Genomic DNA, 13,989 nt, shown 5'->3' on the forward strand with positions numbered 1-13,989 from the left:
AAAAAAAAAAAAAAAAAAAAAAATCTAAGGGTGGACAGACGATTTTTAACAATTTTGTAGTATTTATTTATTTATTTATTTATTGTAGTATTTCTAGCAATTTTGTAAGTCGGCCAATGTTGACCTTCTAGAAGAACTTTCAATAAAGTCGGCGGCGGCGGCGGCGGCCATTCTTCCCCCACCAACCCACATGTGTCTTCTGTCCTTTTTTTATTTTATTTTAATCGAATCTTAAGCTAATTTAAAACAGTTTTAAGTAATATATTTATTCGTTCACTGTGTTTGTTTTTTTTAAAAATATAATTTGAATTATCTAAACCTGGATGGTTCTTATTTTTTTAAAATTAAAATATTTCCTTATTAAATAAAATTAAAATTATTGCAAATAAAATGAGAAAAACCAAACTTAATTTTTAAAATAAAAATAAAATAATTATCTAATAGATTTTAATTAATTGGTAATAAGTTTCAAATACTCATTAAGTTTAAATTAAAAATTAAAACGTGGTTCGGTCAGGTGGAATCTTTTACTTTAAAATTTAATAGTAAATTATAAATTTAAAAGTATAAAAAATAATAATAAATAGGGTCGTAAAAAAAGCATGTAGGGGTACTTTTGACATTTTAAGATTATATATATATAAATACGGGAATTTCGAACTCCGAAGTCCCCATTCGTCAAAGCAATATTTCTGTACGACGAAAAAGGAACTCTCCCTGTTTCTTCTTCTTTCTTTTTGCAGCTCGCCGGTAGTTCTCCGATCAGGTTATTCTTCGCCGGAAACCTTACTTCGATGGCTCAGAATCTCAAGGTTCTAATAATTGGTGGAACTGGTTACATCGGAAAATTCATTGTACAAGCTAGCGCCAAAGCCGGTCATCCTACCTATGCATTGATCCGCAAGTCTTCGCTCGGAAGCTCTGCCAAGTCTCAAATCATCAATCATTTCAAAAGCCTAGGGGTCAATTTTCTCTTCGTAAGTACTCTGTCCTCTATTTCTCTGGATTTTGTTGTTTCATTGCTCAGAATTTTTGTGGAATCCTTTGCTGAATAATGTGCCTGATTTTCTTGCTTTACTATTTTGTTAGCGAATGAGTAAACTGAGTTTGATTTGATTAAATCGAAGTGATTACTTGTAATGCAGCATATACTGGTGGTTCTTTTGAGTTGTTCTTATTGTAAATTCTGTGGAATCAAAATGAATTTTCGGAGTGGAAATGGTATTGTTTAATTTCGCTAAAACGCTGATATGATTGGGGCAGGGCGATCTCTTCGACAATGAGAGTTTGGTTAAGGCGATAAAGCAAGTTGATGTGGTGATATCCACCCTCGGTGGTCATATGGTTCCCCATCAACATAAGATCCTATCTGCTATCAAACAAGCTGGCAATGTCAAGGTAACCTCATTTCCCTGCCAATCTTTATCTACATTTTGCCTACAACTATGCCATTGATTGTGATTGCTTTGTTGCAATATGCATTCTTCTATAGAGTTTGTGTGTTTTGGAAATTTTGAGCATTGGAATTTTTGTGGTACAGAGATTCTTTCCTACGGAGTTCGGCAACGATGCCGATCACATCGACGCGGTGGAGCCAGCAAAATCAATGTACACTGCAAAGGCTGAATTTCGTAGGGTTGTTGAGGCTGAGGGAATCCCACACACATTCGTGGTATGCAATTTCTTCGATGGTTACTTTCTTAGCAACTTGTCTCAGCCAGATGCATCCGTCCCACCTAGAGACAAAGTCGTAATCTTAGGGGATGGAACTCCCAAAGGTACAAATATGTTAACCGCATCCTCTCAAGTTCTTATTGAACCTTTTGTTTTGTTGGATGGATTGTTGTGCACTACTATTATCTCATTTTCTGGAGTTGAAATGGCTTCCAACGTAGTAACCCCCCTGGATATTCAATAGCTATTGATGCGTTTCATTGGTTTTTCATTCATCAAAAACTTATGCATAACATAGACACATGTTGTATATCATTGGCTACAATAAGAGTTTGGTTTCAATAGCCTCCCACACTGTTCATTCTGCACCTGTTTTGTGAAGTAGTGATTTACAACAAGGAAGAAGCTCTTCTAATAAACAAAACTTGTACACACACACACACACGTTATAAATAATTGACTACAACATGAAGCATCATTCGTAAGCAGTTTGATGAAGGGAGATATCGAGTTTGTTTCGTCATTCACCCTATTCATTATGTGTCTGTTTTGTTTGGTGAAGTGATTTACAACAAGGAAGAAGACGTTGGGACGTACACCATCCGAGCAATAGATGATCCAAGAACCCTCAACAAGATCATGTACATTAGACCCGCAGCCAACATCTACTCGACCAACGATCTGGTCTCGCTGTGGGAAAGAAAAATTGGCAAGACTCTTAGAAGGGTCTATGTCCCAGAGGAGGAGGTGTTGAAGAACATCCAAGGTGGGTTTTACCAAACAACAACTTTTCAATTCATAATCTGTCATGCTTCTAAAACACAAACTGATTAACACATTCGTTTTTGTTAATCATCTCTTGCAGAGGCCTCATATCCACTTAATATAGAATTGGCACTCTGTCACACTGCACAGGTGAGGGGATCTCAAACTAACTTTGATATTGAGCCATCTTTTGGAGTGGAAGCTTCAGCGCTGTACCCAGATGTTCGATATACAACTGTGGAAGAATACCTCGACCAGTTTGTCTAAATAAAATCAAACAGCCCCCATACCCTTTTTCCCTTGATCTTTTTGGTATAATGGGTGTACGAAGCTGTGTTCTATAGTTATGTATAATAAGTAAATGTTCTCATTTGAAAGCCGAGGTTCTTACTGATGGCCTCACCAACCCACAATTGGCTATTTTTGAATGAGTGCATTTCCTCTGACAGTGAGTGTTGAAATGTTGACCAATCTGTACGGTTAGCGAAATAAATCTGTTGAAGTTAATAGTTTCACTTCACCGGTTTTATTAGATTATTATTGTTGTGATCAGTTCAATTGATATCAAACGTTTCTCATTTGCTAGAAAATACCCTTAAAACTTTCAAAGAGATTTTTGAATTAATCACATTCAACAATATGAAATCAAAGATAAAATGAAGGAAGGAAGAGTAGAGAAGAGAAGAGGACACAAATATTTAAAGTGGCTCGACCAATGAGGTCTACATTTCACACCCTAAGCAAGGTGAATTCAATCTTCAACTCACTAATCTTTGACATTCAGAATCGGTTGAAGCAATACAGCAGGTTGATGTTGTGACGTCCACCGTTGGTCTGGTCGTCGAGATCGTTGGCCGAGATCTGCTATCAAACAAGCTGGTAATTTAAAGGAAGCCTTAAGCCATTCACCACTGTCACATTTGATACTCTTAACTTTGGCAGAGCTTCCAAACAATAGCTGTTGATGGGGCAAAGAATGAACATCAAAACTGAATCAACTCTTACACGGATTCGCCATTTGCACACATTTTCTCCCATCTTCACTTCCCTTCTTCCTGGAAGCCTTATCAGATCCCCCCTTACCTCTTGGAGCCTTTGAGCATCTTTTTCGCACATGCCAATATCTCAGCCTTCGTGTCGGGCTCTTCATCCTCGGATGAATCGTCGCTTGAATCTGTAGCCAGCCGGGGCAGGGACTACTTCAAATCCATCATCTGCTTTACTAGAGTCTTTTGCATTCTTGGAAATATTTGACTTGGCTACTTTGGAGACAGCAGTTTTTTGTTTTGGCCCATCAACCTGCATATCATCTTCGCTACCCAACTCCTTCAAATCTCCATCCTCCACTGCTTCAGCAAAAATATCCTGACTGAACCATTTGTTTGCGATCTCCTCTTGAGTTGGCTCTCCACCGTCATCAAGAGATACCATCAGTGGATTTTCATCAGAGTCATAATCAGATTGAAAACCATCGCCTCCATTCTCATCCTCCTGCAGACAACCAGACTCCAAGTTGAGGATAATATTTTATCCGGAACTGATGGCTATATGTGCTTCATATGATCATTCGACTAACACGTAAATGATGATTGAATGAAGCTAACTATTAACAGTCCTGGACGGAAATAACACGTGCAAACAAAAATAGACCAAAAGAAAAACCAAACACGAGTGACCCAAAACCATGAACAGCACCAGAGGACAAGGGATACTTATCTAGCCCTTCCCTTGGAATTAAAATCGAATAGATTCGAGGGTCTCGAGTAATTCATGATTAGGGGTTCTCAGAACAACAGGTACCTAATTTCAAATTAGTAGGATTTTCATATCAAATACCATTATAGCTTCATATTGATGTTACATTTAGGAGTATTTTCAATAATTTAACAGATAGATTCAAAGCTACCTTGTTCTTGAAAAAGTAGAATAAAAACAATTAAAGCAGAAAGAAAATTCAAAACTTGAATGTGTAGGCATTACTTTTGCACCAAAAACAAGCGCAATCTAAGAACACACACACACACAGTTCCAACCCACATCTCATTGGGGAATTCTACAAAAACACTGCAACTACCAGCTTAAACAGTCCACAGCAGAGCCACATAAAAAGTGTAAAAGGTTTCAAATACGCCCTGCAACCGAACCAGATTACGACACGTATTAAAGTGACAATTTCTACAACAGGCAGTTCTTCAGTTATCATAAAGGGTTTGGCATATAACCATGTCCCAATCAATAAATCCATAAGCAATCTTAACTACAAGTAACTTCAATCCAAAAAAATTTCTTCTACTGTGAATATCCAAATCTCTACTTCCTCCCCTCCATTCAGTACTTGTACTAATTGCTGTAAATAATAAGCCATGAATCAATCGTCGTTCGAGATACCGCTACTTGCAGAAGCTTTTTTGCCACCATACTTCTGCAAAACATCTCTTTCGATCAGAAACAATTTCGTCGATCGTATAAAAGGGGAGAACGAGTGTGGAAAAGGGAAAGTGATAGATTAAAGTGACATTATATTTATTTCCTCAAAAGGAAAAACTTGAAAAAGCGCCCGAGCGGCTAAACGATGGAGAATATGAAAGGCTAGTAAATGTCACGATGTATTAGAAGTATTTGATAAGTCACCTGCTTTCCAAGACTAAATGGTATGTATTTGTACTTGATCATATGTGCAATCTGACGCCTCATTGTCAGGACAAAAAGAACAATCCAGTAACAAAGTAAAATGGGCCAGAAGACAGGAACATCAAATATGGAAAAGAAGGTCATTACAAAGGCAGTGCAAAAGGCCTTTGTAAATGAGTACCTGCAAACACAAATTTTCATTTATATGAGGAATAAACAAAATCATGATAGCTTCCAAAAGGGAAAGGTGTTATGGGGGCAGACAAGAAGTTTGACACCGACGAATGCAAGTACTGGTTTATCGAAGATTCAAATTCGAATAATAGAGAGAACTACATAAACACACAAGTAAAACTGTGCTGTAACAGTATCGATTAATCAACTATGAGGCAAAAATGAATATTTCTAAAGTCGGTATAAAAAGTCCACAAATATGAAATTGGAAAAAACGGTTGCTCACGTTTCACACCCTTCTGGCGACGAGCTCTTCCAAACAAATCGACATAAGAAAGGAAAAGTTCAAAGGATCAAGGGAAGTCTTTCTGCTAGCGGGCAATACTGGAAGACGCTTAGTAAGGCCTTTCTCTCATGGCGAAGAAAAATGGAGTGGTTTTTATCTTGTGAACGTGTCTACTTCACCAAGACTCCAGGCAATATTCGAGATCGTTACCAAACAAAGAGGTTAATATTTTAGAATCAGTGTCATACTCCATGACATCTATAATGTCAAGGAACTTTCTCCAGCAACGTAGAAAGAAAAAGAAAGGAATCGAAACTAAAAAGGGAAAAGGATAAAGGTAAAAAGAAAGTATTAACCTACACAATATAATAACGCTAAATGAGACCAGGTTCTTGTAAGACCATCAAAATTTCAATGAGAACCGATCATATATAGTCTTCTTCCAAACAATAAAGTAATCTCCTTGTCTTGTTTCAATTACCGAGCCACAGGAAAATACTTCTTCCTATTCCATTACAAATAATCTCCTAATTCTTGAGATATCAATAACTATGCAAGTAAATGGCGACATGTGCAAGAAAATAGGGCTGACCATGTGGATTCAGGATCTCAACATTACCATATGCATAACAAACAAAGCCCATCATCAAGCACCAAAGTGACACCAAAGAGTAGTGGTCACGATGGACAAGAGATATAACACACAAGATTACTTGATGCGCACAAATTTTTTTTTGTGAGATCTCAGATCGATTGGAGAGGGGAACGAAGCATTCTTTATAAGGATGTGGAAACCAATCCCTAGTAGACACGTTTTAAAAACCTTGAAGGGAAGTCCAAAAGGGAAAGCCCAGAGACGACAATATCTGCTAGCGGTGGGCTTGGACTGTTACAAATGGTATCAGAGCTAGACATTAGGCAGTGTGCCAGCACGGACGATGAGCCCCAAAGGGGGTGGACACTGGACAATGTGCCAACAAGGACGTTGGGCCCCGAAGGGAGGTGGATTGTGAGATAACGAATGTCAGCGAGGATGCAGGGACTCGAAGGGGGTGGATTGTGAGGTCTCACATCGGTTGGAGAGAGGAACAAGTACTCTTTATAAGGGTGTGGAAACCTCTCCGTAGTAGACGCATTTTAAAAACCAAGAGGGGAAGCCTGAAAGGGAAGGCTCAAAGAGGACAATATTTGGGCTTTTACATATTCACAACATAACCAAATTCTGCACACCCCACTGTCAGTTTCCTTCACCACTGCCTACGTTCCACAGCCCCCCCACCCCCCCAAAGTCAACCAAGTTTAAACAAGCTTTCAGTACAAGACTAGACATGATAGAATCAGATTTGAAACTACGAAGTAACAGAAGAGCAAACTTCAAAGTTCACCAGCCAAATACAATCAAGCAAACGATGCGAAAATCTCATGAATGAAATTCATAGTTACCAGAACTTAAATTCTGGAAGTCGGCGAATGAACGGCTTGAATTCATCTGAACCTTTAGTAGGCAGCAATGGTCCATCTGAAACTTCCATCTCTGGATCAACCAAAGGCGACAAAAATCCAATCAACAAATTGAGTATATAGATACCCAAACCATATGAAACAATGTAGAACCCTTGCACATAGAAGACCCTCAATGCATAAATTGCCAATACAAAAAGGGTTCCGATCCATCGGTAGACGGCATGTGGGGTAGTCTTATCAAGATAATATTGATAAAGCCTTGAAACATCATGTTGCCACTGGCTCAAGGGTGCTGCCGCTGAGGCAGTTTCACTTCCTATCCCGTCCATTGAATATTAAACGCTTCACTATCTGCATATGAGCCATACAACTTATTCAACTTCTTCCACATTTGCCATAAGATTCACAGAAAATACCCATATTGTTCATGTTGTTCATCCCCAGAACACAATGATAAAAAGAAAAAAGAACCCCAATACATTGAATGTTCGTATCCTGGAAGCAAAAACCTTCAAAGGGTTTCCACAAAACAGCATGTAATGAACACTTACCAAGTTTTAGACCCAATAATCAAAACATAGAGCAACAAATACCATTCTCCTCGATTCACCAAACTAACATTAGGGTTCCACACTAATTAGATCCGGAAACGAACACACCCCACAATCGAAAATCAGAAGAAATTTCCAAAGAAAATGGAATACCTTAAATGGAAAGCAATTCAAACAAGAGAAGAAACGGAAAAACGTCTAGAAAAGCTAAGAAAATGAAGTTCATCCTCAGAAAACGGCAATATTACAAATCTAATGAAACCCCACATCAGAAAATCAACATTATGAAAAGGGAAACAAGCAATTATAGAACAAAAATGAACGTCTGGAACCTTGGAGTAAGCTTTGAAGCTCAATGAGTACGAAAAATGGAGATTCGGAAACCAGGGAGACGAAAAACGAGCAGATCTGCGAGTCTTGTGGAACTCTGATTTTTTCAATATTAATTTTCTAAATTTTTGGTAATATTCTTTGTTTGTTCCACTTCCATTTAAGAGAACGAGAGAAGAGGTAAAATTAAATTCGTTAACATTGACGGAATTGAAGATGAACACCAGTGAAAGATTGGGTCACCCATCTCGTTTGAGGAACGGAAGATAATTGGTCTGTGATCTTACAATCCTTCCGGTGCAGGTAAGAATATCACCTTGGAAGAATATGCCATATCCTATCCCTATCCCTTTTGCTGCTACAGCGGGCTGAGGCCCATTTAAACGTAATTGGGCTTTCCAAATAGATATCTATCTTGGGCCTATTTATTTATAATTAAAATATCACTAATATAGACGTAATAATAATAATAATATATTTTTAATTATTTTTACAATTATGAAATGTTTACTAGTTAATTTAAATACTTTTATAAACTAAAAATAAATAAATAAATACATTTTCACTTTAAAAACATTCATTAATATCCTTTAAATTTAAAAAAATTTTAAAAAATTATTACATTTTATCTACCCCTCATAAATATCTCCACTTTTTTTTTTTATTATTTCTAAAAGTTTTAAATATAAATTTTTTACATTTTTTAAAGTTTAAATTATATTTTTTAAAAATAAAGTGCAATGATTTTTTTATTAATTTAGTTATATATATATATATATATATATTAGATAATTTGGTAATTAATAAAATTCTTTTCATTGAAATTTAAAAATTATATCTTTTTTAAGTCATATGATTTAAATTAAAAAAATCAAACGAAGAATAATTTCTCGGCTAAATTTAATCTTACAAAATTTAAAAGAAAAATTAGCAAAGTCGAGAAATTAAATGGGAGATGCCGAGGTTACGAGGTGGGGATGGGATGAAAAGTCGATTCCCGATCCACCTCGTTTCGTAAACATCTCTTATTTAAATTTATAAATTTAAAAATTTTATTTTAATTAGCTAAATTCTATGGATTTTCATGAAATGCTTGATAATAGAATATTCTTATTAAACCAATGATTAGACTTTGAAAAGAAACTTAAAAATGCTTAATTGATGACGTGGATGAATCTCAGCCAAATCTGCTCTCTTTGGTCTGTGAGTATGCTGCGTGGTCTCATCATATCTTGACACGTGGCACCCCATTAGTAAAGGAGTGATAATCTTTATAAAAGTTGCATTTTAAAATTCTGATAGCTATAAGTAACGGTTAAAGTAAATATTATCTTTTAACGGTGTAGAAATTTACCTATCATTACCGTTAAATTATGTTTTTTTTTCGTCTCTTTTCTACATCATTGTTGTTTTATTTTATAATTCTAATTGTCGAGAGTACATACATCATAGTACTTAAAAGGGTTTTTTTTTTTTCCAACAACAATTTTATATTCTAGAGGAAGTGATATCATTTCAGGGTTCGATGATAAAAAATAATAATATTTTTATTGTAACGCTTCGGCCCATTCGTTCCCCTTTCCAACCGACGTAGAATTTCACAATCTATTATCCTTCGAAGTCCCGCATCATCACTGACACTCATTTCCCTCTTCAATCAATGTAGGATCTCATAATCTACTCCCATTCGGGAATCAACATCCTCACTTGCTCACAACTTGGTGCCTAACTTTGATATCATTTGTAACTCGCTAAGTCCACTGCTACTAGATATTATCCACTTCGATCCGTTACATATGGTCATTAGTCTCACGATTTCCACACCCATTGATGTAAATCTCACGTTTACCGTCTACTAATTATTAATAATTAATTTGAGTAAGGGGATTGATTGCAATTATATTAGTAAACTAAAAAATAATAATTTTAATCCCTTACAAATTGAAGCATACTAGGGTGGTTGAATTATTTTTTTATTACTTATTAAACATAAAAATAATAGTAAAATTAAACTATTATTTAACCTTAACTCATTGATTTTTACTGCCTGGGGTAATTAATTGGTGGTAATTTCTTAGTAATTATTGGAGGTGGAGTTTTCTTTTGGAATGGACAAATTGGGTACGTTTCTTTCATCTCTCGGACCTCACATTGACATGGCTTAGACGGCTGGCGTAACTTAGCGCTTGAAGCCGAGCCCAGTCCAGTTAAGGCTTATAGTACAGACGTCGCATCAATGGTTAATAATCATGTTCTGAGCCCCGCTGTGGACCGACACTCCTGCAACCATGGCTCGTTGTTGGCGCCCACCTCTTGCTCCACCCCCTGGCCCACCCTCCAATGTTGGAATTTCATATCTCGAATTTATCTTTAATAGAACATTTATCCCAATTCAAATAATTAATATCCAATATCAGCTCGGTATAACCTAATTTTGAGTGATCTGATCGTGCGATACTTTTTTCTTTAACTTATTCCTTTTAATTCAACGAACATTCTCAATAGTATGTTTTGAAGACGACTATATCCCGAACCTATTTTTTTCTAGATCCATCTCAAATTAATAACTCGACCCCTACTGTATATAGGTAATTTTAGACATATTTATTTGAAAGCAAATCTTTGAATACTAAGTTTAACTCGTAATAATATAACTTATGAGACATACGATGATTCTTCTACTATCTAAGATGTTAACATCACCGCTCACAATCAAAAAAGAAAAAAATGATAAAATGTAACATTTGTTAGATGAACACGACTCTTTACAATGATATGATATTGTCTCCTCTGAGTTCTAAGTGTCACAATCGCACATTTGTTAACAGCGGACTTGCGATTGTGTAGCACTCACTTTCCAACGACAAATGAGCTAAGTCAATTCGTTCTTCGTCACCTACGGCCAAACGACGTATGCTCGAGCCTCTCGCCTCGATTTTAAGAGAAGGTTTTAGAAAACGAGGGCAAAGAGAGATTTTCGAAAGAGACATTATATTATATAAGCAAGCAAGAGAGAAATAACAATGGCTCACAGTATGTAACTTTGGGTAGGGAGAAGTTGACAACTAGTCTAGTTGTATCCTCCTATAGTACCTTTTGAAGCATTTCATGTCTGACAGACCTAAACATGATATTTCTGAAACGTCATACTTCCTAGAAATACAAAAGTAAAACACTAGAATATGAAAAGACATGGTTGGGTTTGTCATGGGCATGCGCCCATGGGTAACATGCTTTGGATGAGCATGACCGTGACACTAAGCTCTCATGGTTTTTTTTTGGGCTTCCCCAAAATGCCTCGTACCAATCGAGATAATATTCTTGATTATAAACTCACGATAATTCCCTAAATTTTCATCATCCAACATCTCCCCTCGAACAAAGTACATCTCCCCTTAATTGAGGCTCGACTTCTTTTTCTTTAAGAGTCTTAGTCATTTTTTACTATGCCTTCGAGGAGGCTCGACTCCTTTTATTTTGAAGGCATGACTAAGTTTATGGCATTACTCTGATACTATGTTAAATGAACACGACTTTCCATAATAGTATGATATTGTGAGCACAAACTCTCATGGCTGCTTTGGACTTTCCAAAAGACCTCTAAAGATAGTATTCCTTGACTATAAACTCATGATCATTTTCTAAATTAGCGAAAACGCTGACTTTTATCATCTAACAACCTTAAAACTTTATAAAAATATGTTAATTTAAAAAGAATGCATTTTTGATTGGGAAAGCTTTATTCAATGGCATTTTGAAAGCGGCCACCGCTTCTGGCCCCAAACTGATGGACTGGTAAATGGGAATCATAAATTTTGCATGCCATCACATATGGGAGTTGGCTGACTCACTCAAGGGTGAGAGTGAGTATCACACAATCACTTACACATGTCTCGTACGAGCACAATTGTGACACTGAACCAGTGCCGTGGCCTTTAAAACTTAATTATTTTGTTCAGTTGGGTTGAATTTTTTTACCCGAATGAATATATATATATATATTACTTGAAAATTAAAAAAAAAAATTATTTCTAATAGATAACCATCGTAGAAAGTGTACATAGACTGGTCGATCACTCGACTAAAAAAATGTCAACTAACGAACCGACTGGAATTTTCGGCTTTCCATAAATTCAACCCAACTCAAACAGAAAAAAAAATTCAACCCAGTCCATTTTTTATGATTTAGGTTAGATAATTTGAGTGGGTCGATTTTTGAAAAATTTACGCATCATTCTTCGCCCGTGTTTAAACATCTTAAAATGTCAAATCATCAAAACAAGCAATTATTCATAGTCTATTCTTCATTTATTTATTTATTTTTTTACCAAGAATTACCTAATAGTTTTGATAAGACATTTGGAGACACTCTAGAAATATTTGTTATTGCAAAATATTTTCTTAAATTGAATGAAATTAATTAATGTCTTGAAATTATATGATTTTTTTTTCTTTCTATAATTTATTATTTTAGCAATTTGAATTATTCTATTTGGATATTTTTTCCATTATATGTTTTTTTAAATTTTTTTTATATAATTTATAATTTTAAACTAATAAAACCATATTATATTTTTGGAACGTTGTAAATCTTATGCATATAAAAATTTTGGTTGATATAAGATATGGTTTCATGTTTAAACGGGAGAGGGAGAAGAAAGAGATCTCTGTCTGTCTCTACCATACTTCAAAACTAAATATAAAACTAACTTATTATATATTTAGCGCGAGAATGTTAAAATAAAGATATAGCTTTGATACTATTGATAGGAACGACCCTCCATAATAGTAATATATCGTCCACTCTAAATCTAAGCTCTCATCCCCCCCCCCATGCACACACACACGCACCCACCCACCCACACATACACAAACATATGATATAATGGCCAGATACCGAGCCATGTGTCTGGTAGAACACTAGGCCTCCAAAGAAGTGGATGGTGAGATTCCATCTTGGTTGGAGAAGGAAATGAATGATTTCTTATAAGAACGTGAAAATCTCTCTTTAATGGGTGTGTTTTAAAATTGTGAGATTGACGATGATACATAACGGGTCAAAATAGATAATATATGCTAGCGGTAAACTTGACTATTACAAATAGTATCAAGTTCAAATGAGAGCGATAAAATAGATAATATCTTTTTTTTTATTTTTATATAGACATCTTACTTCGTAAAAGAGGAAAAACGGGTAAAGAAGTGACATAAATTAAAAAGATTAATGCAAAGATAATATCTACTTTTGTAATTTCCAAATAAATAATTAAAAAATAGAAGGGAAAATGACACGTGGAAAAACACAATAAAAAAGAAAAAAAAATTAAGGAAAAGAGAGCGAACAATTGGAAAAGTGCAAGATAAGTGGGGTCCACATTATGCAGCGCGGCTCAACCATGTGGCTCTAGCCAACCACCAAACGTATTTAAAATTAAAAAAAAAAAGAAAAGAAAAAACTGGGCTTCAGATTCTCCTCTTTCTCTTTCACTATCTTCGATTTTCCATTGCCTTCAATCTTCTGCTCTCTTCTTCTCCCATGGTTGCTCTTTTCAATTCTTCATCTTCCATTATCTTCAAGCCTTCACCTTCCCTCTGATCGCTACGCACTCACTGTTCTCTCGATCCGTGCCACAAATTTCAGCCTCCGTCAGCTGCGCTGTGGCTTTCTGGAGAATTTCTCTGTCTGCATCCATTTTCCTTATATATTTGCTTCAGCTTTCCGAGTTTTAGGTGTAACTTCTACTCAACTGCAAAGATAAATGTAAATATGAATAGTAGCATGTATGTAGGTTGGTTGCTCGGTTTTAAATTCGTTGTTGTTGGTGTTTTCTTTTCATTTTTTTCTTTTCTGTGTTAGGAAGTGATGTAGATTTCATGGAGTATGTTGTTTATAGTTTTTTAGAGTATTGTCGAATGAGATGCATACTGTTTTTGTTACTTGCTGAATTTAATGAACTTCTGTTTATGAATTGTTTTGCCTAGATTTTCAAGTACGTTGTTGTTTTTGCCCCACATCTTCGTTTTCTAGGGTTATTAGTTGTTTGGATTGTTCTTTTCTGCGAATAGCGCGGTGGAATTTGATAATAATTACTTTGGGGGGGGGGGGGGGGGGGG

The 13,989-nt window shown here is 35.8% G+C and overlaps 3 protein-coding genes across 3 annotated transcripts in view; 2 read left to right on the plus strand and 1 right to left on the minus strand.

Moving 5' to 3' along the window:
• Positions 1-662: 662 nt before the first annotated feature.
• On the plus strand, positions 663-2,955 carry LOC111484277 (isoflavone reductase-like protein). Its single transcript, XM_023130807.1, has 5 exons — positions 663-977; positions 1,264-1,398; positions 1,541-1,778; positions 2,237-2,440; positions 2,540-2,955. Exons 1-5 carry the CDS (start codon positions 795-797, stop codon positions 2,704-2,706), a joined length of 927 nt encoding a protein of 308 aa, XP_022986575.1. The 5' UTR covers positions 663-794; the 3' UTR covers positions 2,707-2,955.
• A 1,596-nt stretch (positions 2,956-4,551) lies between these two features.
• Positions 4,552-8,104, minus strand: LOC111484302 (protein RER1A-like). Its single transcript, XM_023130846.1, has 4 exons — positions 7,878-8,104; positions 6,974-7,345; positions 5,071-5,251; positions 4,552-4,861 (listed from the first exon to the last, which is right to left on the minus strand). The coding sequence occupies exons 2-4, from the start codon at positions 7,321-7,323 to the stop codon at positions 4,808-4,810; spliced, it is 585 nt and encodes a 194-aa protein (XP_022986614.1). The 5' UTR covers positions 7,324-7,345; positions 7,878-8,104; the 3' UTR covers positions 4,552-4,807.
• A 5,210-nt stretch (positions 8,105-13,314) lies between these two features.
• The window catches only part of LOC111484211, a 4,463-nt gene continuing 3,788 nt past the window's right edge, over positions 13,315-13,989 (plus strand). Inside the window, exon 1 of the mRNA XM_023130714.1 lies at positions 13,315-13,556. The gene's annotated coding sequence lies outside the window, so the exon portion shown is untranslated. The remainder of the gene's footprint in view (positions 13,557-13,989) is intronic.

Source organism: Cucurbita maxima, unplaced genomic scaffold (genome assembly GCF_002738345.1).
Source record: "Cucurbita maxima cultivar Rimu unplaced genomic scaffold, Cmax_1.0 Cma_Scf00009, whole genome shotgun sequence".
Classification (NCBI taxonomy): Eukaryota; Viridiplantae; Streptophyta; class Magnoliopsida; order Cucurbitales; family Cucurbitaceae; genus Cucurbita; species Cucurbita maxima.